At 41.1% G+C, this 27,406-nt stretch overlaps 1 protein-coding gene across 2 annotated transcripts in view; it reads right to left on the bottom strand.

The window, feature by feature from the left end:
- The window catches only part of adgrv1 (adhesion G protein-coupled receptor V1), a 563,049-nt gene that overhangs the window by 62,698 nt on the left and 472,945 nt on the right, over positions 1–27,406 (bottom strand). For both annotated transcript variants that reach the window (XM_072582867.1, XM_072582868.1), the window contains one exon: positions 7,031–7,188. In XM_072582867.1, the coding sequence (XP_072438968.1) occupies positions 7,031–7,188 (158 nt within the window). The remainder of the gene's footprint in view (positions 1–7,030; positions 7,189–27,406) is intronic.

Here is a 27,406-nt window from a genome sequence, read left to right as displayed (position 1 = left end):
TCCATTTCCAAACTTAGCAGGAGGCAGCTTGGAGCTGGGTAACCAATCCATTTATAGGGGGAGTGTTGGTCATTTAAATATTATAATATAATGAGTCTGCATGTCTCAGAATGAACCATTATTTTAAATTTAGTTCCTGGGCCTTATAAAAACCATCAGCTTGGGGAGACAAAGATACCTTCAAGCAGGATGTGTTGAAAACTTTTGCAATAAAAATCACCAAGGAAATGTTCCAGACTGAAAGTACAAGCCTCCTTGAAGCTATTTCTACTTTACTTTTTCATCCATTAGACGTGAGCATATTGACTGAGCCAGCATTAATTGTCCTGGACATGGTGGGAGCCAGTGTCTTCGCAGGCTGCTGTAGCCCTTGGCTTGGAGAGAGAATGTTCCAGGATTTTGATTCAGCAACAGTAAAGGATTGGCGATGTAATTCTGAATCAGAATTGTATGTGGCTTGTCAGAGAACTTGCAGGTGATGGTGTTTCTATGCATCTGCTGCTCCTGTCTTCCAGTGACACAAGGCAGGTTTCGAAGGTGCTGAAGGACAACCCTTGGTGAATTATTGTGGTGCATCTTGTAGAAGATACACACTGCTACCATTGTGTATCATTGGTGAAGGGAAATGAATGTCGTAAATTTGTCATTCAGGTCAGCTGTTTTGACCTGAATGGTGAAAAAGTGTGGTGCTGGCAAAGCACAGCCAGTCAGGCAGCATCTGAGGAGCAGGAGAGTCAACGTTTTGAGCATAAGCAGTTCGTCAGGAATGCTGCCTGACCAGCTATGCTTTTCCAGCACCACACTTGCTGACTTTTGATTGAATGGTGTCAAGTTTAAGAGTGTTCGAGCAGCACTCATCAAGGCAAGAGGATAATATAATTACAACAAGGCCTCTGACAGCATTCTCCAAGTTAATATTTTTGCAGACAGAATATCTCAAATTGTCGAGCTCCTGGGTGAAGTGGTGTGAATTGGCTTCCCTTCCTTATTCACCCATTCCCTCAGTTGGTTGCAACGTGGTTAGTTCAGAAAGGATTTCCTTCCTTGTGGGTGTCTTTCTCCCAGACCAAATAAAGTTAAGCTTTAAAGAGAGCTAATTAACCAGGTTATCTTGTGGTATCAAACAGTGAATTTATTTGTTATTAAATGTATGAAGAAAAAAGGTGACAAATGCATAGATTATAAATTAGAAGTAACCCAAAAAAATAAGCCAAATGATATATGGGTCAGCCTCTGGATCATCAAGAAGAGTAGGCAGTGGGCATTGATAGTTAAGGCGTTAATTTCAGAGACATTGGCTTTGAAATTATTTGCTTCCTCTTGACAGTGGATGCCTGGCAGTACCGAAGCAACACAGTGTTTCTTGCTACTTCTGTTTGAGTGACTTGCTGCATAGTTAGTTTCCAGCATTCAGAGAGTGAGGAACCCCTTCATCTTGCAGCCGTGATGAGTGAGTGATTCTTTGACAATACACTAGAACCCAAACACAAGTACATCAGCTCACTGACACACATCATCACCTCAGCTCACTAGCAACCTTCTTCTACTAGAACACATTGACCGAGGGTTGAGCTGGTATTTAACCCTGTTATTGTGTAATTCTGAACAGAGAAAACAGAAAGCATGTATCTTACCCAGGCTGCTGTCTTTTCTCCCATTACATTTATAGTCTGAAATAACTCTAGGAGATTACAGTTTTGATTTGGAGGTGCCGGTGTTGGACTGGGGTGTACAAAAATCACACAACACCAGGCTATAGTCCAACAGGTTTATTTGGAAGCACTAGTTTCAGAGTGCTGCTCCTTCATCAGGTGTTTGTCACATTAATTGTGTTCATTGACACCTTGTTAAGTGTGATATTCCAGTGTCTCGCCCTCCAGACTGCCACTGAGTTTACATCTGCAGTCACCTTTTGTCTGTATGTCGAGATTTTTAAAAGTGTATTTCAAGACAAAAACACACATTGTAACTACAAGTTCAATATGTCCACAAGCATTTTAGAATTCTTCCATCGTCACAAGAATTTTCCAAGACAATCCTGACTTGTGCCTTGAGGAGAGTCATTACACAATACCTTGACTCTGACCTGTCCTTTTAGTCACAATGTTTATGTGGTTGGTCCAGTTCAGTTCTTGGTCAATGGTAATCACTATAATGTTGATAAAAGGGATTCAGTGATGATCAAGGTGTAATCACAACCTTTTCTCTTGTTGGAGATGGTCGCTGCCTGGCACTTAGGTGGTATGAATGTTGTCACTTGTCATCGTAAGCCTGACCAAGACCTGATCTTGCTACATTTGGATATGAATTGCATCAGTATCTCAGGATTCATCAACGGTGCTCATTGTTGCTCATTAGCAAACAGCCCTACTTCTGATCGAGGGAAGGCCATTGTTAAAGTAATCTTCAGGAATCAGACTAATCTGCTTTTGATGGCCAACAACTTACAGAACTCCATAATAAACACTCTACACATTTGATGCAATAATGTACCTACCATGGGGTATTTAGTTAGTTTGTGGAGAATGCATGAAGTGGACTACAGAGCATGAATGATCAGTAAATGCAAAGACTTCATGTTAAGACACTGAGGTAAAATGTTGTCCTTTGTAATCTGCACATCCTTAAGATTTAGCTGTCAGTGGCAGAAATTTATATTTTGGGTCAGGGCATCAAGGTCTGAGTCAAATCTGGATCCTAACCCTTCCACACACCAGGAGCAATAACCCAGCATCAAATTTTGCTGAAAAAGCCAATTTCATAGTTCACGCTGAGAAATCTGAGGGTAAACTCATTGTCTAATTAAGCATGGTAGGTGGGTTTCCAAATGCCATTTACAAGTTTGCTGACAACACCATCGTTGTCGGATACATCACAAACAACGACAAGACAGAATTCAGTAAAGAGATAGACTACTTAGCACATGGTGTAAAGAGAACAATCTCTCTTTCAGTGTCATCAAAACAAAGGGGCTGGTCATTGACTTCAGGAAGTGGAGTGGAGGGCATGGCCCTGTTTGCATCAAGGTCTGAGTCAAATCTGGATCCTAACCCTTCCAGGGTGATGATCACTGATGTGTCCTGGTCCACCTCATCGACACAATGGTCAAGAAAGCACAACAATACCTCTACCTCCTCAGGAACCTAAGGAAATTCGACATGTCCACAAAGACACTTATCAATTTTTATAGATACACCACAGTAACTACCCTTTCTGGATGCATCACAGTGTGGTATTCAACTGCTCTGTCCAACACTGCACAAAAGTAGAGGGAGTCGTGAACATAGCCCAGTTCATCATGCAAGCCAGTCTTCCATCCATTGCCTCTCCTTATACTTTCTGTTTCCTCAGGAGAGCAACCAACATATTCAAAGCCCACTCCCACTCCGGTTATACTCTTTAACGCCGTCTTCTGTCAGGCAGAAGATATAAAAGTTTGAATACATTGACGAACAGATTCAAGAACAGCTTCTCCCCAGCTAGTGTCAGACTTTTGAACTGACCTCTCAAATGTTAATTCTGAGATTTCTCTCTCTGCACTTTCTCTATGACTGTAATACTGTATTCTGCACTCTGTTCTGTTACCTAATGCAATTTGTATGGTACGATCTGCCTGTAGAGCACGCAAAACACTTTTCATTGTATCTCGGTACATATGACAACAATAAATCAAATCAAATCAAATCCAATCATTAAGAGGCCATCCTACACTGAAGGGAGAGAGAGGGAATACTTCCACCCTAAGTTGCTCTCCGAAATCTTTTAAATTGTAATGGAATCTACTAACTGCATTTGAGTGGTCATTCAGGATCAATCACTTGTAAGTTAGTATATATAGGCTGCAAGGTAACATTCAGGTATTTGATTCAGAGCAACCAGTGACAGAGAAGAGCTGACTGGGTTGGCAACCAGAGTGGCCAATGAATCAATGAGCAGAGTGGGCCAGTGATCAGAGCACCATTTGCAAGCATAGTGCGAGTGTTAGCTCAGATGTACAATTATTAGTGGGCATGGCATATGCATCTATGTGTGGAATGAGTGCCAACTTCTTCAGTGATGTAGACTTTCTGTTGCAGTGCGGTCACAGAAGTGTCATTGTAATTTTTGCATTGAGTCAGATAAGCCGCTGAGTGCAACTTCCATGTTTATTAATCACTCTAGATAACCATTGACATTCACCTGGCGCACACTTCAGGCATCCATAAAGGCTGTCCAGAACAGTAGGTATGACAGTAGGTTTTGACAAAGGGTCAGTTAGACTCAAAACTTCAGCTCTTTCCTCTCCTTACAGATGCTGCCAGACTTGCTGAGATTTTCCAGCATATTCTCTCTTGGGGTCAGTAGGTATTGTACCCTCAGCATGGATCTGTCAATATGGATCTGTGCCAATGCTGTTCAGCCCTAGTGCTACAGACTAAGTAAAGCAAAAAAGAAATGCCCTGCACTTTTTAATGGGGAAATAATTACAATTCCCTGCAGGTAATAATAATAATAATCATAATAATAATAATTATAATACCAATAGTTATTTGTAGTACAGAACTTGTGTACTTCTAGAAAAAAAAAGAGACAAGCTGTTTAAGCTTTCTCTTTGCCACTCATCAGGATAGCCACAAGCATTTCAAAAGGAAAAATCATTTATTCTGCATGGTTAGATCTCACAGAACACAGGGAGAACTAGCCATTTGGATACAGAACTGGCTCAAAGATAGAAGACAGAGGGTGGTGGTGGAGGGTTGTTTTTCAGACTGGAGGCCTGTGACCAGTGGAGTGCCACAAGGATCGGTGTTGGGTCCTCTACTTTTTGTCATTTACATAAATGATTTGGATGCGAGCATAAGAGGTACAGTTAGTAAGTTTGCAGATGACACCAAAATTGGAGGTGTAGTGGACAGCAAAGAGGGATACCTTAGATTACAACAGGATCTTGACCAGATGGGAGTGCTCATTTGTTGGCATATAGATTCTGACTGGTCAAAGTATTGCCATGGAGAATGTATAAGGGAGCAATTGATCCCCATACTCTTGTTTAATTGGAAAAAAAAAGTAATGCTGAGGAACAGGTTATGCATGCAAATATATTTAGTTTCTATCAATTCTAAATGAGCCACATTGTGGGCTGGACTGGTTACCATAACTTACTTGTTAATGTAATTCTTAGCAGACTTGGGGTGTTCTGTGTTTTCCATAGAAATGATACCTTGAAACCAATTGTACAAATGCTGATAATGATGCTTTTTATGAGAGTTTTTGGATTTTTAATTCCCTGTGTACAAACTAGAGTCACACAGCCATACAACATGGAAATATAACCTTTGATTTAACTCGTCCATGCTCACCAAGTTTCCCAAACTAAAATAGCCCCTTTTGCCTCCATTTGGCCCATACCCAGCTAAACCCTTCCTATTCATGGACCTATTTAAATGTCTTTTAAATGTTGCAACTGTATCTGCACTTACCACTTCTTATGGCAGTTGATTCCACATACAAACCATCCTCTATGTGAAAATATTGCCCCTCAGGTCCCTTTTACATCTTTTTCCTTTCACCTTTTGAACTTACCCACCCTAGAGAAAAGACCTTTGTTTTTCACCTTATCTGTGCCTCACATGATTTTATACACCGCTATAAAGTCACCCCTTAACCTCCTATGTTACAGTGAAACAAAGTTCCAACCTATCCAGCTTCTCCTCATAGCTCAAACCCTCCAGTCTCAGAATGTCTTGGTAAATATTTTCTGCAGCCTCTCAAATTTAATAATATCCTTCCAATGGCAGAGTGACCAGAACTGTACTGTACACGGTACTCCAGAAATGGCCTCAACAACGTCCTGTACAACCACAACATGACATCTTCTACTCAATGATCTGAGCAATGAAGGAAAGCATGTCAAACAGTACTGGCCAACTTCTTGTTTTATTTAAATGTGAACAGGTATTTGTTTATATCATAATGGGGATTAACACCAGGGGATATGATTGTACTCTTAAACTTTTCAATTTCAATAATACTTTATCGACCTTACCGCTATTTGATGAAAACTTGCAAATTTTAATGAACCTGCAGTGGTCTAAATTATATAGGGGAACAGAAAGATGTATGTTAGGAAGACCTGCATCATTGGAGGTGTCACATTTTGGATGAGAGACTGAATTGAAGGTGCAGGTAATAACCGTTTTGACACTATCTCGCACAACAGCATAAATGTTCAATCTGATGCGATGAATAACAGCAATCCTTCGGGAAAAAAAACTTGAAACAGTCAAACTAGCCATGATTACATTGAGATTTTATGGTGCATAATCTGAGACTGCCCTTTCTTCCATAACAACAAGTATTTAATTGGATGATACTTTGGGACATTGTGAGTTCACGAACAATATTCAAAAACTAGAACAACAACAACAAACTTGAATGACATTGATTAAAACTCATGTCTGAAACACAATAAAAATGATTCTAACCCACTGACTCAGATACTCTTTCTACACCAACAAAAATCAATAAAATTTTAACTTGGTATCAGATCTGCACTTTTGCAATAAAATAGTTTTGCTGATTTGTGATACATAATAATTTATTTATAATTATTATATTATGAAGTTCATAACTCCAACTTGGCACTGACTACCTTCCACACAACAGGAGATTAACAGCAAGTGAAGTAGTTGTAATATATATGTATACTTGTCAATATTTTTGCAGAAAACAAATAGTTCAAGACAAAATGTTCAGATGATATTTATAAAAAAATAGATCAATCATACTTCAGCATTCTGGGTTACTAATATTTTAGTTGTCAGCTTATACCAAAGCAAAGAACAGAAATATAAAAGTAGGGCTGAATATATCATTAAGAAAGATTTAAGTGCATTGAAGAATTTTCATCCTTTCTGCATGGAATAGTTTTATTTTATCACAAGGACAAAGACAAAATTGAGCTTTACTGAAAAAATCTAGTTGAAAATAATACTGAAATTATTATGACTGTTGTAACTCATTCAAACAATAATATTCATGCTGTCCTTACCTGTGCTATTAGCTTTTCCTCTGAAGACATCGTCATATGACTTCCATTGTTGAATGAGCTGATAGACATATATAAAAATGACAAAGACTCCCACAAGGCACAGCAAGGGTATCAGAACTGCTGTGGCAAGAGCTGCATAAATATTTGGAATGAAACACCTATAGACAGTAAAGAACAGAGAAAAGAAACATTTTTAACACACATCTTTGCTAGTCCAATTTTCATATGAACAGATGACACCTTTCCAGTAAATTCACAAAAAATTTTATTTCAATAAGGTGAATGGTGGCTCAGCACTTTTAAATATTCTTTGCATAACAACATACATTTTTGTGAAATATGAAGCCAAAATGATCTCTTGGCTACACAAAGAATATTTTCCTACATCATTTATCACTTTAGTGTTCCGATCAGCTGGGATTGTTATCTCTGGTAAAACAATCCATTCCTCATATATTTGTACTAGCAACATAGGTGTGGATTTCCATGGTCGAATCTGGAGGCCTTTACAAAACTTTGGTGGGAACCGGATGTGGATGTCCCTCGCCATCTTTGGCTGTTCCCACTTTTGCTGGTAGGAAAGGAATCAATAACCCATGCAAGCAGAAAAATTGATTCAGTCAAGTTGTGCAATGAGGAAGGAATATTAATAACCTTGTGGGAAAGAGTCTTTGGGAAATAATAGCCATAATAGGATAAAATGTGACTTTAAATTTTAATGAAAAATGCATCATTATGAAACTAATGTCTTAAATCTGAAGGAAAGAAATTATGAAGATAAATGTTCCCTTCGGCAGAAACAACCAAAGGCAAAAGTGAATTAACCATGATTAACAAAACAATTGCATATCTTTGGACTGTGGGAGGAAACCAGAGCAAACCCATGCAGACACAGAGAGAATGTGCAAATTCCATACAGACAGTCGCCCAAGGGTGGAATTGAACCCAGGTCCCTGGTGCTGTAAGGCAGCAGTGCTAACCACTGAGCCACCAGGCCACCCTAAAGTGGAGATAATGCAGTAAAATGACATTAAGGTAGCTGATCAAATTGAATAACAGAGCAGTCTTAGCAGGTTGAAGAGTCTACAATTCTTCCTATGAGAACATGCAACTGAGTTCTAACAGACTTTGTTTTGGCTATGTGGAAGAGTGTGGTGCTGGAAAAGCATAGCCAGTCAGGTAGCATCCAAGGATCAGGAGAATCAACATTTCGAGCATGAGCTCTTCACATATTCCTTGAGAAGGTGCTGCTCAAGGAATTGCCTTTTTGAATCTCTGTAGTCCATTTGGTGTAGGTACACCCACAATGGTGTTGGGGAGAGAGTTTACCATCTGTCACAGATCCAATCTTGTGGCTTTGTCCTTTTGTCCCTCATCAAACTGATAAGTGGTGACATTTGGTGACGGAAATTGAAGGCCATATTCAGATTGCATTCTGTGCCCTTGCCACCAATCGGTGCTCAACATTTCAGAAATGAAGTGGGGCATTCATTAAGACTTTACTCCTAACATTGAGTCATGATCAGTGAGAGTGGCAATGATCCTTGCAACATTTGAAAGTTCGTTTATTTAACTCTAATCTCTGCTTCCTGTTCATTATCTAATCCTCCATCCATTTCAATAGATTATGTTCAACCCCATGAGCCATTCCTTGGTGTAAATGACTAATACAACATGAAAATAGGCCCTTTGGTCCAACTTGTCCATGCCAACCAAGTTTCCCAAATTAAACTAGTCCGACTTGCCAGCTTTTGGCCAATAGCCCTCTAAACCTTTCACAATCATGTACCTATCCAAACTTCATTTAAATGTTGGAAATGGACCTGCACCCACCACTTCCTCTGGCAGTTCATTCCACATATGAACAACCCCTGTGTGAAAAAGTTGTCACTCAGGTCACTTTCTCCTCTCACCTTAATAAATATGCCCCCTAATTTTGAACTCTTCTGCCCTTCGGGAAATGATTTTTGTAATTTACCTTATGTATGCCCCTCATGGTTTTATAAACATCTGTAAGGTCACCCCTCAACCTTCTATGCTTCAGCGAAAAAAGGTCCAGCCTATCCTCCAACTGCCACTTCTTGGCCTTTTGGCTGAATTGATCAAGATCTGTTTGTAATCTTAGGTAACCTTCACTGTCGACTAAACCACCAATTTTGGTTGCATCCACAAACTTACAAACCATGCCGCCTAAATTCTCATCCAAATTGATTATATAAATTATATACAGCAATGGAGCCAGCACCAATGCCTGTGGAACATGGCTGGTCACAGGCTTCTCGTCAGGGAAACAACCTTCCACCACTACCCTCTGTCTCCTACTGTTAAGCCAATTTTGTATCCAATGGCAAGTTCTCCCTAAGTCCCATGTGATCTAACTTTACTAATTAGTCTACCACGTGGAACCTTGTCAAAGACTTTACCAAAGTCCACGCAAACAACGTCTACTGCTCTGAGCTCAATCTTTTTGGTTAAGTCCTCAAAACACTCAATGAATCTTGTGAGACACAATTTCCCTTCCACAAAGCCAGAAAGACTATCCCAAATCAGCCTCCCCAGATGCATGTAAATCCTGTCTCTCAGAATCCCCTCCAGCAACTTACTGACAACTGATGTCACACTCATAGGTCTATAGTTCGAGGGCTTCGCTTAACAGCCTTTCTTAAATAAAGCCACAACTTTAGCCACCCTCCAGTCCTCCGTCATCTCACCCATGGCTGCAGATGATACAAATATCTCTGCTTGGGGCCCCACAATTTCTTCCCTAACTTCTCACAATGTCTTGGGATACATTTGATCAAGGCCCTGAGATTTAACCACCTTTATGTTTTTTTTAAGCGCTTCAGAACTTCCTTTTCTGCAATGTGGACTGTTTTCAAGATATCAATACTTATTTCCCTGAGTTCTCTAGCCTCCATTTCTTTCTTCATAGTAAAAAGTGACACATAGACAGCCTCGTTAATCTACTTGTTGAATCTTTTTGAATTGTCCTTAACCTTATCTGCCAAGGCTATCTCATATCCCCTTTATGCCCTCATAATCTCCCTCTTAAGAATGCCCCTAGATTCCTTCGATTCACTTTATCCTAGTTGGCTATACCTAATATACGACTCCTTCTTATTCTTGGCCAGAACTTCAATATCTTTATTTATCCATTGTTCCCTACTCTTACCAGCCTTACTCTTCACTCTAACAGGAACATAATGCCTCTGAATCTTGTTATCTCACTTCTGAAAGCCTCCACTTACTATTGGTCCCTTTACCTGAGAACAGTTTACTCCAATCAACTCTTCAAAGTTCCGGTCGCATACCATCAATTTAGAACTTTAATTTTATATGAGGCCTATTCTTCTCCATAAGTATTTTAAAATTAATAGAATTACAATCACTGGTCCCAAAGTGTTCCACCACTAACATTTCAGTCACTTGCCCTGCCTTATTTCCCATGGGAAGGTCAAGTTTTGCTCTTTCTCTAGCAGGTACTTCTACATATTGATAAAGTAAGTTTTCTTGACCTCATTTAACAAATTCCTCACCATCCAGCCCCTAGCACTATGATAGTCCCAGTCTATGTTTTATTAACCTTTGGTATGAGTACCTTTTAAATGTCTATTTGAAATCAAAATATACTATACCAAAGGCATCCCTTTGTCCACCCCACCAGTTACAACTTAAAACTGCAATGAATGTCCAATGTTATCTCCTTTTCAAAAAACCATGTTGATTCTGTCAGCTTCTGCTTTGACATTCTATGTGCATTGTTAAAACTTCTTGAATAAAGAGTTCTAACATTTTCCTGATAGAGGTTGCAGGCTAACTGGTTTGTAGTCCCTTGATCTCAGTCTCCCTTCTTCATTGAATTGCACTGTTAGTTTTGCTAACTTCAGATATGTTGTGACTGTTGTAGAATCGGGAGAATTTTAGATTAGATTAGATTCCCTACAGTGTGGAAACAGGCTCTTCGGCCCAACCAGTCCACACTGACCCTCCGGAGAGTAACCCACCCAGACCCATTTCCCTCTGACTAACGCACATATGGGCAATTTAGCATGGCCAATTCACCTAACCTGCACATACCTTATGTATGCCCCTCATGGTTTTATAAATATCTGTAAGGTCACCCCTCAATCTTCTATGCTTCAGTTAAAAAAGGTCCAGCCTATCCTCCAACTGCCAATTCTTGGCCTTTTCGCTGAATTGATCAAGAACTGTTTGTAATCTTAAATAACCTTCACTGTCGACTGTACCACCAACTTTGGTTGCATCCACAAATTTACAAACCATGCCGCCTAAATTCTTATCCAAATTGTAATCATAAACATCATTAGCTTGATTCTGGTGCTGGACCAGGGGGCTGCCAGGAAGGTAAGTTAAGCATTGAAAAGCTTACCTCATGTATAGGCAATGCAGGAGGGGACATGGAATGGCTAGGTGGATAAGGTAATTTATTTGGGGTAGAATGTGGGAGGCAGTGGTCATCACTAGTGTCCCCACTAGTGTACCCAACTCCTGCTCCTCGGAAACCGTGTTAGGGAACTGGAGCTGGAGCTGGATGAACTTTGGATCATTCGGGAGGTGGAGGGGATAATTGAGAGGAGTTACAGGGAGGTAGTCACACCTCAGATACAAGAAAAAGGCAGATGGGCTACAGTCAGGGGGTGAAAAGGTAACCGGCAGGCAATGCAGGGATCCCCTGTGGCCATTCCCCTCAATAACAAGTATACCATTTTGGATACTGTTGGGGGGGGGGGTGACTTATCAGGGGAAAGCAATGGGGCACAGATCTCTGGCACAGAGTCTGTCACTGATGCTCAGAAGAGAAGGGGGAAGAGAATGAGCATTAGTTCGGGGGACAGATAAGAGGTTCTATGGGAATGAGAGAGACTCATGGTTCGTGTGTTGACTCCCAGGTGTCATGGTTCATGATGGCTTGGATCGTATTTTCAGGAGCCTTAAGGGAGAGGGGGAGCAGCCCCAAGTTGTGGTCCACATAAGTACTAACAACATAGGTAGGAAAAGGGATGGGGATTTAAGGCAAAATTTCAGGGAGCTAGGGTGGAAGCTTAGAGCTAGAACAAACAGAGTTATTATCTCTGGTTTGTGATCCGTGTCACATGTTAGCGAGCCAAGGAATAGGGAGAGAGAGGAGTTGAACATGTGTTTACAGGGATGGTGCAGGAGGGAGGAATTTAGATACATGGATAATTGGGGCTCATTCTGGGATAGGTGGAACCTCTACAAATAGGATGGTCTACACCTGAACCAAAGGGGTACCAACATTCTGGGGTGGAAATTTGCTAATGTTCATCGGGAGGGTGATGGGAACTGAAATTGTAGCTGCAGTGCTCAGGAGGTTGAGAGTAGTGAGATCATGAATAAGGTTTCAAGGTCACAGGAGAGCATTGGCAGGCAGGAAGATGGTTTGAAGTGTGTCTACTTCAACTGCAGGAGCATCCAGAATATGGTGGGTGAACTTGCAGCATGGGTTGGCATCTGGGATTTTGATATTATGAGACATGGATAGAGCAGGGACAGGAATGGTTGTGGCAGGTTCTGGGGTTTAGATGCTTCAGTAAGAACAGGGAAGGTGGTAAAAGAGCGGGAGGTGTGGCATTGTTAGTCAAGGACAGTATTACAATGGCAGAAAGGACGTTTGATGAGGACTTGTCCACTGAGGGAGTGTGCGCTAAGGTTAGAAACAGGAAAGGAGAGATCTCCCTATTGGGTGTTTTCTATAGGCCTCTGAATAGTTCCAGAGATATAGAGGAAAGGATTGCAAAGATGATTCTGAATAGGGGTAAACGTAATGGGGTAGTTGTTATGGGGGCTTCAACTTTCCAAAGGAAATACTGTAGCTTGAGTACTTTAGATGGATCAGTTTTTGTCTAATGTGTGCAGGAGGGTTTCCTGACACAGCATGTGGATAGGCCAACAAGAGGCGAGGACACATTGGATTTGAACCTAGACAGGTGTTAGATTTGGAGGTAGGTGAGCACTTTGGTAATAGTGACCATAATTCGGTTAGGTTTACTTTAGTGATGGAAAGGGATAGGTATGTACTGCAGGGCAAGAGTTATAGCTGGAGGAAAGGCAATTATGATGTGATTAGGCAAGACTTAGGATGCATAGGATGGGGGAGGAAACTGCAGGGGATGGGCACAACTGAAATATGGAGCTTGTTCAAGGAATAGCCAATGGGCTGAGAGGTAGCAGATGGAGTTTAATTTAGATAAATGTGAGGTGCTGCATTCTGGGAAAGCAAATCTTAGCAGGACTTATACACTTAATGGTAAGGTCCTAAGGAGTGTGGCTGAACAAAGAGACCTTGGAGTGCAGGTTCATAGCTCCTTGAAAGTGGAGTCACAGGTTGATAGGATAGTGAAGAAGGCATTTGGTATGCTTTCTTTTATTGGTCGAAGTATTGAATACAGGAGTTGGGAGGTCGTGCTGCGGCTGTACAGGACATTGGTGAAACCACTGTTGGAATATTGCATGCAATTCTGGTCTCCTTTCTTTCATAAAGATGTTGTGAAACTTGAAGGGTCCAGAAAAGATTTACAAGGGTGTTGCCAGGGTTAGAGGATTTGAGCTATAGGGAAAGGTTGAATAGGCTAGGGCTGTTTTCGTTGGAGCGTCAGAGGCTGGGGGGTGACCTTATAGAGGTTTATAAAATCATGAGGGGCATGGGTAGGATAAATAGACAAAGTCTCTTTCCTGGGGTGATGGAGTCCAGAACTAGAGGGCATAGGTTTAGGGTGAGAGGGAAAGATATAAAAGAGACCTAAGGGGCAACTTTTTCACGCAGAGGTTGGTATGTGTATGGAATGAGCTGCCAGAGGAAGTGGTGGAGGCGAGTACAATTGCAACATTTAAAAGGTATCTGGATGGGTACATGAATAGGAAGGGTTTGGAGGGATATGGGCCAGATGCAAGTAGGTGGGATTAGATTGGGTTGGAATATCTAGTTGGCATGGACGAGTTGGACCGAAGAGTCTGTTTCCATGCTGTACATCTCTATGACTCTATAACAGCTACTGTGTGTCCTTGATAAGTATGTACCTGTCAGGCAGGGAGAAAGTGATCGAGCAGGGAGCTGCGGTTTACTAAAGAAGCTAAATCTCTTGTCAAGAGAAAGAAGGAAGCTGATGTGAGGATGAGACGTGAAGGCTCAGTTAGGGCGTTTGAGAGTTACAAGTTAGCCAGGAAGGACCTAAGAGGAGCCAGGAGGGGACATGAGAAGTCTTTGGCACGTAGGATCAAGGAGAACCTAAAGCTTTCTAGTACGTCAAGAATAAAAGAATGTCTAGAATAAGATTAGGGCCAGTCAAGGACATTTGTAGGATGATGTGCATGGAGACCAAGGAGACAGGAGAGGCGCTAAATGAATATTTTTCATCAGTACTCACACTGGAAAAGGACGATGTTGTTGAGGAGAATACTGAAGTACAGACTATTAAACTAGACAGAATTGAGGTTCATAAGGAGGAGGTGTTAGCAATTCTTGAGACTGTGAAAATAGCTAAATTCCCTGGGCCGGATGGGATTTATCCTTGGAATTCTCTGGGAAGCCATGGAGGAGATTGCAGAACCTTTAGCTTTGATCTTTATGTCTTTATTGTCTACAGGAATAGTGCCAGAAGACTGGAGGATGGCAAATGCTGTTTCCTTGTTCAAGAAGGGGAGTAGGGTCAACCCTTGTAATTATAGACCAGTGAGCCTTACTTTGGTTATGGGTAAAGTGTTGGAAAGGGTTATAAGAGATAAGATTTGTAGAAAGGAATAATTTGATTAGGAATAGTCAACATGTTTTTGTGAAGGGTAGCTCATGCCACACAAACCTTATTGAGTTCTTTGAGAAGGTGACCAAACAGGTGAATGAGGGTAAAGTGGTTGATGTGCTGTATATGGATTTCAGTAAAGTGTTTGATAAGGTTCCCCACGGTAGGCTATTTCAGAAAATATGGAGGTCTGGGATTGAGGGTGATTTAATGGTTTGGATCAGAAAGTGACTAGCTGAAAGAAGACAGAGGGTGGTGGTTGATGGAAATTATTTATCCTGGACTTTAGTTATTAGTGGTGTACCACAAAGATCTGTTTTGGGGCCACTGCTGTTTGTCATTTTCATAAATGACCTAGATAAGGGTGTAGAAGGATGGGTTAGTAAATTTGCGGATGACACTAAGGTTAGTGGAGTTGTGGATAGTGCTGGAGGATATTGCAGGTTACAGAGGGATATAGATATGCTGCAGAGCTGGGCTGAGAGGTGGCAAATGGAGTTTAATGTTGACAAGTGTGAGATAATTCACTTTGGAAGGAGTAAATTCACTTTGGAAGGAATACAGAGTACTGGGCTAACAGTAAGACTCTTGGCAGTGTGGATGACCAGAGAGATGATTGAATTGAATTGAATTTATTGTCACGTGTACCGAAGCACAGTGAAAAGCTTTGTCTTGCGAGCAATACAGGCAGATCACATAGTTAAGTAGCATAGATAAATAAATAATAGGTAGACAGCAGCAAAAACAAAAACACAGGTACAGATGAATGTTAAGAATTTGTGAGTCTATTCATTTTTCTAACAACAATAGGGTAGAAACTCTTTTGAAAACATGCTGGTGCATGTGTTAAGGCTTCTGTACCTTCTCCCTATTGGTAGAGGTTATAGAAAAACATTGCCATGGTGGGGTAGATCTTTGAGAATCCTGGTGGCCTTTCCTTGACAGCATGCCTGGTAGATGGATTCTATAGCTGGGAGGTTGGCCTTTGTGATTGTCCGGGCTGAGTTCACCACTCTCTGTAACCGTCTCTGATCTTGAATGGTACAGTTGCCAATCCAGGTAGTGATACATCCAGACAGAATGCTCTCAATGGCACACCACTAAAAGCTGGCAAGGGTATTCACTGTCATGCCAAATTTCCTCAGCTGCCTGAGTCCATCTCGGTATCCATGTACATAGATCCCTGATAGTTGCCACCCAGGTTGATAGGGTTGTTAAGAAGGCATATGTTGTGTTAGCATTCATTAGTAGGTAGAAGGATTGAATTTTGGAGCCATGAGGTCATGTTGCAGCTGTACAAAACTCTGTCGAGGCCATACTTGGAGTATTGCGCACAGTTCTGGTCACTGCATTATAGGAAGAATGTGGAAGCATTGGAAAGTGTGCAGAGGAGATTTACCAGAATGTTGCCTGGTACTGAGGGAAGATGTTATGAGGAAAGCCTGAGGGAATTGAGGCTGTTTTCTTTACAGAGAAGAAGGTTGACAGGTGATTTAATAGAGACATATAAGATGATCAGAGGATTAGATTGGGCAGACAGTGAGAGCCTTTTTCCTCAGATGATGATGGCTCGCACAAGGGGACATAACTTTAAATTGAGGGGAGTCAGATGTAGGAAAGAGGTCAGAGGTAGTTTCTTTACTCACAGAGTAGTAAGGGTGTGGAACGCCCTGTCTGCAACAGTAGCACACTCGCCAACTTTAAGGGCATTTAGATGGTCATTGGATAAACATATGGATGATAATGGAATAGTGCAGGTTAATGGGCTTCAGAGTGGTTTCACAAGTCAGCATAACATCGAGGGCCAAAGGCCCTGTACTGCGCTGTTCTATGTTCTAAAAATAAGCTTCAAGATGGCTTAGAGTAAGTGAAGCTCATATCTATTAGACAAAAATCAAGGATTATGGTATTGCTGTTTTGTCATGAAAGAAAATATTCACAAATAGACCCAAATGATCAAAAAAGTGAACAATGAAATTACTGTTTTCATAGCTTCAAACATTCCCTTCAGTAGCTTTTCATTTTCTACACTTTGGTTCTTTCGACAGCATGAAGAATGTGAATGTCTAGAATTCTCTCATTGTCAATGACTACAGTCAATTTGCAATCTGAATCTCGTCGTACAGATGATACAGCCATGCAAACTTCCACAAGTTAATCTTGATCAACTGAACATTGAATGAGATTTCCAATCAATGAAGAGCTGTTCCTACGAATGGTTTCCAAAACCAACATTCTCATGCAATGCTGAATCTTATAGACTGATAAATTCCAGCGTTCACATCAGAGATCGTCAAAATAATCATCAGCTTTTTAAATGCTGTTCTGTAACATGCAGGGAGATTGTTGTAAACATAGTTCTTTGCACTGGTGAAAGAAGTCAGCTGTCTCTGTCGAAACATTTCCAGTTTGAAATCCTTCCTGCTAAATGATAATAAAAATCCTAACTGAATAAACACGGTTATTAGTTGTTGTGAGTGGCAATGGTAAAACTGGAAGTTGAAAGTCTGTCGAAAATCATTCTTCAGTATTAGTTCAGAGGTCCCCTCAAATGAGAACTTTGTTCCCAAACATTGAATCTTAGGGAGTTAACAGAACAAGCATTGTTTTGTGATTCATGAACTTGTGCAGATTTTAATGTTTAAAAAAGAACTGTACAAAGAATATATCAAAGTTCAAGCATTCCACTATATTAACAAAGGGCAGAATAAAATCATCTTTCTCCCAAATTAAACTGACACCAAGTCACTTAATGCCTTTGCAATTCTGATTTTCTGCTCCCCAATGGCTGTGAAGGTGCACTCCTGTCTCAGAACTTTCAGTCAACAGGACTGTTTTTTTGTCTCAACATGCATTTCATACATAAAAAGCACTGTAAATGGTGTGGATTTTTGTTAACATGATCTCCTGTTTGTCAAATCTGTGTGAAAAATATCAAAATTGATTATCCTCACACGTAAAAAGCTTTTAGAGACTATGTTCGTGACTTGAAATGGGTTGTGTTGTGGCATTAAGTGAGAGAAACCCAGCAATTTGACATTGGAGTATTGTTTTTTCAAGCTGGACAGTGAGTGTGATGCATAACTGCATGTCAAAATCTCAACAGTAGTTAAAAGGATATTGTATAATTGAAATTGGAGGTGTTCAGGACAGATGGTAGACATGTAGCAAAGCAGGACTGTGATTCAATGATACATTGCTGCAATTACTGATAGATGATAGATGTAGTCAGGAGCAGATGGGAGAATGAAACCAAGAAGGTGTGGGTGAGCTAGCTGAGGAAGCTTATAACAAGGGCATTGTGTAGGTCACTGATGCACAGCAGTCACTTCAGTTACCAGTCTAAGTTCCTTAACTCAGAGCTCAATCTTGTGTAGCCACTGATACTTCTTGCATATTTGCTGGTCAGGGTCACCTACTCCACGCCCTTCCAATCCCACAGAATGCACATTTCATTAGGTTAGATTGACCTGGCAATGTTATAAATTCCTTATTATGACCAGAATAAGTAGCATAACCTTCAATGTTGGGAATATTGGCTTGAGAAGGTGCATAGATATTGGAGTACTTATTACTACCATTGAATTTGTAGGATTTTGTGGAACCATTACTGGTGATATTTCTCAGTTCTCGAGAGATTTGCAGTATCTGTTCATGTTGCTGTTCTCTGGATCCTGTGCTTAGTATTGGGTTAAGGTATTGTTTATTAAACACACTGCAAAATGCTTTGCTGGCACACTGCAGGCAACATTCAATTTCATTGTCAACATCTATCCTCTTTGGGAGGAGACACCCAAAGTATGGGAATTTACCTCCATGCCCAATGACTTGCAGGGGATCTTGATAGTCAGCTCAAAGAATAAGACGCTGGACACACTTCCTGTAGGAAAAGAAATTTGATGCGCCAGCTCTGCTTTGATGAATGAGTCTGTTTCTGCTTTAATGCAAGTGGAGCATATTTTAGCAGGATCCTCATGGATCCCAAAGGCCAGAGGACAAAAGCATCTCAGTAGATTTTTAAACTAAGTGTATGTTATTGAGTTCGAATTTAGATTGGTAGCAAAAGCAAAATGACTAAAGTGCACTATTTTTGGAATGCTATCTAATTCAATCTGAGCTCAAAACTAGTTCCTCAATCTTCACATGGTTTTGCCATGCATCTTGAAATTTAAGATTGGTGACAAGATAAAAAAAGAAGAAAGTTAAACCACAGAAAGAGTTCATTCAGCCTATAGTGACTGTGCCAGCTGAATCAATAAAATGAGTCAACCATTCTATTCCCACCTTTGAGTACATGGTCCATAGCCCTGCAAGGTACAGCATGTTTAGATCCAGGTACCTTTTAAATTTATTGAAATCACCATATCAGGTAGCAAATTCCAGCCACCCGTACCCTCTGGGTGAAAATATTTTTGACCATGCCTCCAGTACTTCTACCAATCACTTGAAATTGTAACAAGCACAGCAAATGCTGGAGAGACTCAGTGGAGAGAGTAACAGAGTTAAGATTTAGAGTCTGGTATGACTCTGCTTCATAACTTCAACAGATTGAATTCCATTTGCCACTTCTTCCCCACTCAAGCAAACCATTAATATCATTCCAGAATTGACAGCTATCCTTCCCATCATCAACCAGTCAATTTTTTTTGTTGTCTGGAGACTTCCAAATTCTGCTTTGTGCATTTAATTCTGAATCATAAATACTGAATTATAAATACTGTATCTCTCGCCACAGAAACAGCCAGATATGTTGAGTTCACCCTGAATATATTTATTAGTTTCATATTTCTAGCATCTGCAGCAGTTTTGCTTTGACCACCCTAAATCTTTGACTGTGGTAATCGACCTATTTGCTAGGGTAATCAAACCTTCCGGTCAACTCTCAGTTTCCCAGGCTTTCCCTTTCCCAGGGTCCTCATAATTTTGTTTATCTGAATTAAGCACACGTGAACCCCCTCTGTTCTTACAAAAAAACCCTAGCCTATCCAATATTTCCTCGCAACTACAATTTTAATGGTCAAGCAAAATTGACAAAAAACCTCCTCTTTACTCTCTCCACAGCAATTATGATGTGGAAGCGCCAGTTTTGGACTGGGGTGAACAAAGTTAAAATTCACAACACACACCAGGTTATAGTCCAACAGGTTTATTTGGAAGAAGCACTGCTCCTTTGTCAGGTAGCTAGTTACAGTACCGTCAAAGCTTGTACATCTAAACCTGTTGGACTCTAACCTGCTGTTGAGTGATTTTTAACTTTTTTCACAGCAGTTACGACTTTCCTGTAACATGGGACAAGAAATATACAACTTAGACCAAAGCCTGGTTTATAGAGTTCCAACATTACACCACCACTACCTTCTCAAGGGCAACTAAGGGTGGGTAATAAAATGCTGGCCCAGCCAGCGGTGCCCACATCCCATGAGTGAATAAAAAAAAACCCATCTTGTATTCAATACCATGTAGAATGAGTAAAGTATCCCATAAGCCTTCTTTACCACCTTGCCAACCTGTCCTCTCATCTTCTGGGACCTATAGAATGCTCTCCAAGGTCTTGCACTTCCTCTACTCCTCTCAATACCCTGCAATTTATTGAACATCCCCTTGCTTTGTTAGTTTTCCCCAAAGACATAACCTCACACTTCTCCAGATTGAATTCCTTTTGCCACTTTTCCGCCAACTCAACAAAGCCATTGATATTATTCTGAAGTCGAGAGCTGTCTTTTTCATTATCAGCTCCCGAGCCAATATTTGTATCACCTACAAATTTCAAGATCAAACCTTGCACATTTAATTTGGAATCATTAAAACACATAACAAATAGCAAAGGATCTTAACTTGAGTCCTGTGTACTGCCCCTGAAAACAATTTATCATTCACAAAATCATTCAGCTGCCATTACACTTTGTTTCTTGTCATTGAGCCAATTTTGCATTGAACTTGCAACATACTATGGCGGCATAGTGGCTCAGTGGTGAGCACTGCTGCCTCACAGCGCCAGGAGCCTGGGTTCGATTTCAGCCTCAGGCAACTGTGTGGAGTTTGCATATTCTCCCTGTGTGTGGGTTTCCTCTGGGTACTCCGGTTTCCTTCCACAATCCAAAGATATGCAGGTTAGGTGAATAGCCATGCTAAATTGCCCATAGTATTCAGGGCTGTGTTGGTTAGGTGCATTATTCAGAGGTAAATATAGGATAATCGGTTAGGGGAATGGATCTGGGTGGGTTACACTTCAGAGGGTCAATGTAAACTTGATGGGCCGAAGGGCCTGTTTCCACACTGTTGGGATTCTATGATTCATACTGCTATAAAACAAAGGCTTTACTTCTAATCGATTTCCAAGGGAGCCTTGCCAAATGCCTTACTAAATCCATGTGATCAACACCCAATGCACCAGCCTCATCAATCCTCTTTGTTAGCTCCTCAAAACACCTAAGTTAGTTTGACATGAGTTTTCCTTAACAAAACTATGCCTGATTAATCCACTCCTTTATAAGTGACAGTTTATTTTGTCTCTCAGTGATGATTCTAATTATTTGCCTATCACCAAAGTCAGACTGACTGCCCTGCAATTATTTGGCTTGTCCAGTGTACCCTTTTTAAATCATGGTACGATGTCTGCAGGTCTCCAATCCTCTGGTATATTGCTTTATCTGGAAAAGAATCTGCAGAGCATTCATGACATCCTCCCAACTTCTTTTACCAGCCTGGGATACAACCCGTCTGACCCTGGTGACTTATCTACCTTCAAGGATGTCCGTTCCTTTAGTATTTCTTGCTGCATTATAGTTACTGTATCCAATATAGCACACTCCTGCTCCTTAACTAGAATGCCTACATTATCCCTCTCCATTGTGAAATCAGAGAAAAGTACTCACTAAGAACCCTGCCTATTTCTTCTGCATTCATGTGTAAGTTACTCTCTACACCACTGATAGGCTCAAACCTTTCCACAGTGATTGTCTAATGTGCTAATAAAACAACTTTGGGTTTCCCTGGACCTTCTCAGCTAATATTTTCTAATTTCCTGTTTTACTCCACCTCAATATTTTCTATACTCCTCTAGGTTTTTTCATAATGTTAAGTTAATTGTGATTGTCATTATCTTTCTTTTTCTGCTTTATTCTCCTCTGCCTGTTTGTAGATAAACAGGAGGGTCCAGATTTGGCAGTATCAGCTTGTTTTCTTATGGGACAAGCAGGAGGATGGAAGAACACAGCAAGCCACACAGCTTTAGGAGCTGGATAAGTCAATGTTTCGGGTATAATTCTTCTTATTTTTCTAGCTCCTGATGTTGCCTGGCTTGTTGTGTTATTCCAGCTTCCTGCTTGTCTACTCTGCCATTTTTTTCTCCCTGTTTCCTTATGGGGACATGTCAACACTGAGTTGAGAGAATCTCACTTTTGAATGCCTCCTACAGATTTGACACTGATTTTCCTTCAAGTTGCTATATCCAACCCACCTTCACCTGATCACGGTTCAAACTTCATCAAGTTTGTCTTCCTCCAATTTCAAATTTTTACTCCTGTTCTATCTTTGTTCTTTTCTACAAATAGTCAAATCTAACTGTAAGACAGTCAGGGTCTTTAAAATGGTCATCCCCTGCAACTTCACCAATTTGCCTGGATTCATTTTCTAAGTCTAAATTGAGAATTCTGCCTCCTTTTCTTGAAGGCTTTTCTTGAATGTTGTTTATTAGCATTGTGCTTTTCACATTATTCATATCCCAGCTGATATTTGTGTACTCTAAGAGCTCAATTATTATTGCCGATTGTTTTTACACTTAGATATTTGCCAACATATTTGAGATCCAGTGACTCAGAGATTCAGTTCATACTCTGGGAAACCTGATTCAAATCCCAAATTTGCAGATGTTGGATTTTCATTTTTTTTTAAAAAACTGGATTTAAAAGTCTAATAATTACCATGTTATTGATTGTTGATATAGCCACATTATTTACGTGGCTAGGTCAGTTCAATTTCTTGTCAATGGTAATCCAAGGAAGTTGATAGTGGAGGATTCAGCAATAGTGATGCCATTAAATGCAAAGGTGTGATAGATTGTCTCTTATTTGAGACAGCCATTGCTTGGCATTTGTGTAGTGTGAATGTTACTTGCCATTTATCAGCTCAAATCTGGATATTATCCAAGTCTTGCTGCATTTGAACGTGAACCACTTCAATATCTAAGGCATAACACATGGTACTGAACATTGATAACTGCATGCTGAACATGCCCACTTATGACTTTATGATGGAGGAAAGTCATTGATGAAGTAGCTGAAGGTGATTGTGCATAGCATTTTGCCCTGAGGAACTCTTACAAAGATGTCCGTGGACTGAGATGATTGAACTCCAACAATGGCAACTGTTTTGCTTTGTGCTAGGGATGACACCACCCAGTGGAGACTGTGTTCCCTGATTTCCATTTATGTTGGTTTTGCTGGGGCTCCCTGATACTATAGATAGCCAAATACTGCCTTGGTGTTAAAATCAGTCACACTCATGTCACCTCAGCATTTTAAGTCTGTTGTCCACGTTTGGACCAAGGCCAAAATAAGGTCAGGAGCTGATTGGCTCTTGTGGAACTCAAGCCAAGCATCAGTGTTTGGGTTATTCATTTGAAATTGCTACTTGACAGCACTTTGCTAATGATTGAGAGTAGCCTTAGGGTGATTCATGTAAACATACAAAGCAGGAGCAGGAAGATGCCATTTAGCCCCTTGAAACTGCTCCACCATTTAATAAGGTCATGGGTAATCTGACTGTAACCTCAAATTCACATTCTCACCTACCTACCCCAATAACTTTTCAATGCCATCTCACAAAAAGAGGTGGAGTGAAGTGTGTTGTAGTGATTAGGCAAGATTAGTGGGGAATTACTGGGGAAGATAGTGTAGCAGTGACAGGTAATGCAAGGCTAGAATAAAGCTGATTACAGTCACAGTATACTTCTTCTTTTGTACAAAGGGCTTATGAAGATGTTTTCTGACATTCGTATGAGGTGTGCTGACATGAAGAGCATGGATAATGACAGCAACTTGTTTACTTGAGTAAAAAAATCACACAACACCAGGTTATAGTCTGTTTCATAAAATTATCATATAGTTTCAGTAGATTCTGAAATTCAGCAACAAGAACTTGTGTCCTGTTCAGTAAAACTTTAACAACTAAATAACTGCCAAAAATAAAACACCATGATGTTTAGGTAGTACATATTGTCATGTATAGGAATGTCTGTATTTTCCTTACAAGAGTCACAAAGCTTTCGTTTCTTAACATTTTTCAAGTAAAGAAACCCATAAATGTCTGAACTTAAACAGTTGCAAAAATATAACTTCTTTTGTAAGCACAGGTCAAATTTAATAACAGACCCTGTGATTTAAGACTTTAAATATTGTCACCAGTGTGGATACAGCATCCTGTGCACGGATGCTGAACTTACATCAAGTGCAGAAGTTGCATTTAAGTTGGTTCGGGATCCACCATGATCATTAAACAGAGTGACTCAGCTTCATTGCAGACATTGGGCTGAATTTTATCAAAGATCAGCTAAGTATCAAATTTCAGGGAATATCATGGAGGGCTTCTCTCCATGAATTCCAATGATGTATCTCAGAGAATTCTCTGCGCTGACATCATTGTACATGCATTGTGCCCCAACATTGCTACTCTCACACTATTCTGGGCTCATCAGCCACAGACATACTCTCTGATGCCAGAACCTGCTTGGATTCGTACTGCTGGTGCCATATTTAAATGCCAGCTGTGCATTAAGGCCAATGCTGCAAACCAAATTATGCTTTTCACAATGAGTTGCTACACAATTCTAAAGGACATGGCTGAGAAAGGGATGTTAATGTTCTGCTTTGCTGACAGTGACCCAGAGGTTATGTTGGACAGGAAGGCTGTCCACTTCCCTCAGGACTGTCAGAATGAGCCAGACCCTGCCAGCCTAGTCTGAGGTTACCACCTGTGGTGTCCATGATCCAGGAGAATGCCCAGTATAGGCAGAAGGTTAATGTCCTCTGTGCTCTGTGAGGCTAAGTGTCCCTATCTTCTCTCTGCTACCTCACACTCATCCTAGCTCTGCCCCTACACCCATCTGCTACCATGACCACTTTGACCACTGCTCGCAACACCTCACTGGAAATTGCTCTCACCCAATCCATGCTCCCAGAATACTAACCTTTCCTTCCCTCCGCCATTCCTACTCACTGACTCGCTCAGGCTACCTCACCACCTTTCCCCTACACCTATACTAGCTGGAACAGCTGTGCCAGCTACCCTTGCACTCGATCAAACTGTTTTTGGTTAATTGTAGGAACAGGTGGCCCACAAGAGGACAGAAAGACCATGGTTGGTGGTGGGGCAGCTGGCATTTGTCTCCTCATCCACTATAAGGAGGACTGTGACGTATGAAGATGCCAAGACCTCCATGTCCTAGCAACCAAATAAGATTCATTGTCAAGTACTATCCATAATGAATATACTCTCAATATGTCCTGCATTTCACTACCCATTCCCTTCCTTGTCTCCTTCAGAGTCTGCCCAGTCTCTGCCTTGAAGGGAGCTGCTCCTCTGAACATCAGTCTACTTCCACCTCTGAAGAAGAAGACAGAGGCCCTTCAGAGGATGCACAGACATGGCCTTTTCTAGCACTAGCCCCCAAAACCACTAGCTCAGATACACTCACCTCAGTGAGTATGTTAACTCAGTGAGAATCAGGAGCAAAATCTAGTGAGAACTTTACTGCCATGTCTCAACAGCTTGATGAAGAAATGTCTCTAATTGGTCCTTCACAGTCATCATCTCTGCATGTTGGTCCAATCCCCACAATTGACTTCCCCACCATCCGCACCACAGCAATGGTCACTGGTGACCCTTTGACTTTTAGTGAACAGATGTCTGGACTGACCGTGGCCCACCCTCCTGCCTGAACTGGAAAGACAGACTGATGAGTGACCAGACCCTCATTGATCCCTGTTCAGCTCCCTGACTGATTTATTGCTACTCCCTGCATGGTTTTACTAGACTTGCAGTACTCACAAGATCCCTGACTTGGACTGTAATGATCTGGAACCCTTGATCACAATTGCTGCAAACTCCCAACTGACTGTGTCCAAGTCCTTGGACTGATATTAGATGATGCTCTTGACTTCCAGTGGCAGACTCGCTGATTGACAACAGTCCACTGGACTTGACTGAGGACTGCTCTCCCTTGGAAGTTTTAGAGATGGCAATTTGGTTGGAATACATTTTGTGTGTTTGCCATGTAAGCCACAGGCATGTCTTATAGGTGTAACATTGACATAGCATGGTGCCATACAGTAATGTTACCATCCCCTGACTGATCACAGCTGGCAAATATGACAAGATGCTTTGGTTTATATTTATTCTAAAAGGCCAACAGAAATACTGAGAACGTTCTGAACATAAGACCAAGGAGGTTATGAAGGAGCTGCACAAAATGTTAGTTAGGCCACAGCTGGAGTATAGTTTTGGTTGCTACAGTGTAAGAAGGAAATGATTGCATTCGAGAGGATGCAGAAGAGATTCATCAGGAATTTGCCTGGCAATGAGTGATTCAGCAATGAAGAGAGACTATGAAGTCTGAGTTATTTACATTAGAGCAGTGAAGGTTGAGGGGGACGTTGAATGAGGTGTACCATGTTTTGAGCAGTATAAGCAGGGTAGATAGAGAGAAACCTTTTCCCTGAGTAGACGGATCAATAATGGGGGGGAGCACAGTTTTAAGGGAAGGAATACCCTCAAGACACTTAAGAAGTATTGAAATGAAAATTTGAAATGACACAGCATACAAGACTATGGCCCAAGTGCGAGAAAATTAATTTAGAATAGATGGATGTTTGATGACTTGTGGACATAATGTGCTGAAGGACCTGTTTCCATGATGATAAAACTCCATGTCTCCGTGCCTCTGAATGTGTAAAAAGGCAGGGACATTGTGAGCATCCAAGTAGGCACAAAGTGAGTAAGTTCTAAAAAAGCAAGCTAGGAACCTTGTGATTCTTCCTGCCCTGATGCTATGTGCCTGTCCCTGTTCACAAAGTGGCCTGGCAGCAGCACTACAATGAATAATATCGGTGTGGTCCAAAATGCAGTACTGAAATGGTGAACTGTCTTCTGACTGAGTCAGAAAAGTGCCACAATGATGTGGTGAGACTACTATATCTTGGATCAGGAGAATCCATGTTTTGGTCATATGCCCTTCATCAGGAATGTTCAGGAGGGGGAAGGGAGCTAAGAGATAAATAGGATGGTGGTGGGGGGGGGGGGGGGAGAGAGAGAGCTGGGAAGGCTATGGGCAGATGCAGGTGGGGGGTGATGCTGAAAGGTTGGCGGGAGGGTGGAGTGGATAGGTGGGAAGGAAGATAGGCAGTTAAGACAGTTCAAGAGGATGGTGTTGAGTTGAATGAGGTGGGGGAAGGGGAGACGAGGAAACTGGTGAAATTGACGTTGAGGTCATGTGGTTGGAGGGTCCCATTCAGGAAGATGAGGCATCCTTCCTCCTGTCCCACCTATCCATCTTCCTTCCCACCTATCTGTTCCACCTTCCCCTCCGACCTATCACCATCAC

This window comes from Chiloscyllium punctatum, chromosome 2 (assembly GCF_047496795.1).
Source record: "Chiloscyllium punctatum isolate Juve2018m chromosome 2, sChiPun1.3, whole genome shotgun sequence".
Taxonomy (NCBI): Eukaryota; Metazoa; Chordata; class Chondrichthyes; order Orectolobiformes; family Hemiscylliidae; genus Chiloscyllium; species Chiloscyllium punctatum.
This window is presented reverse-complemented; position numbering and strand designations above follow the sequence as displayed.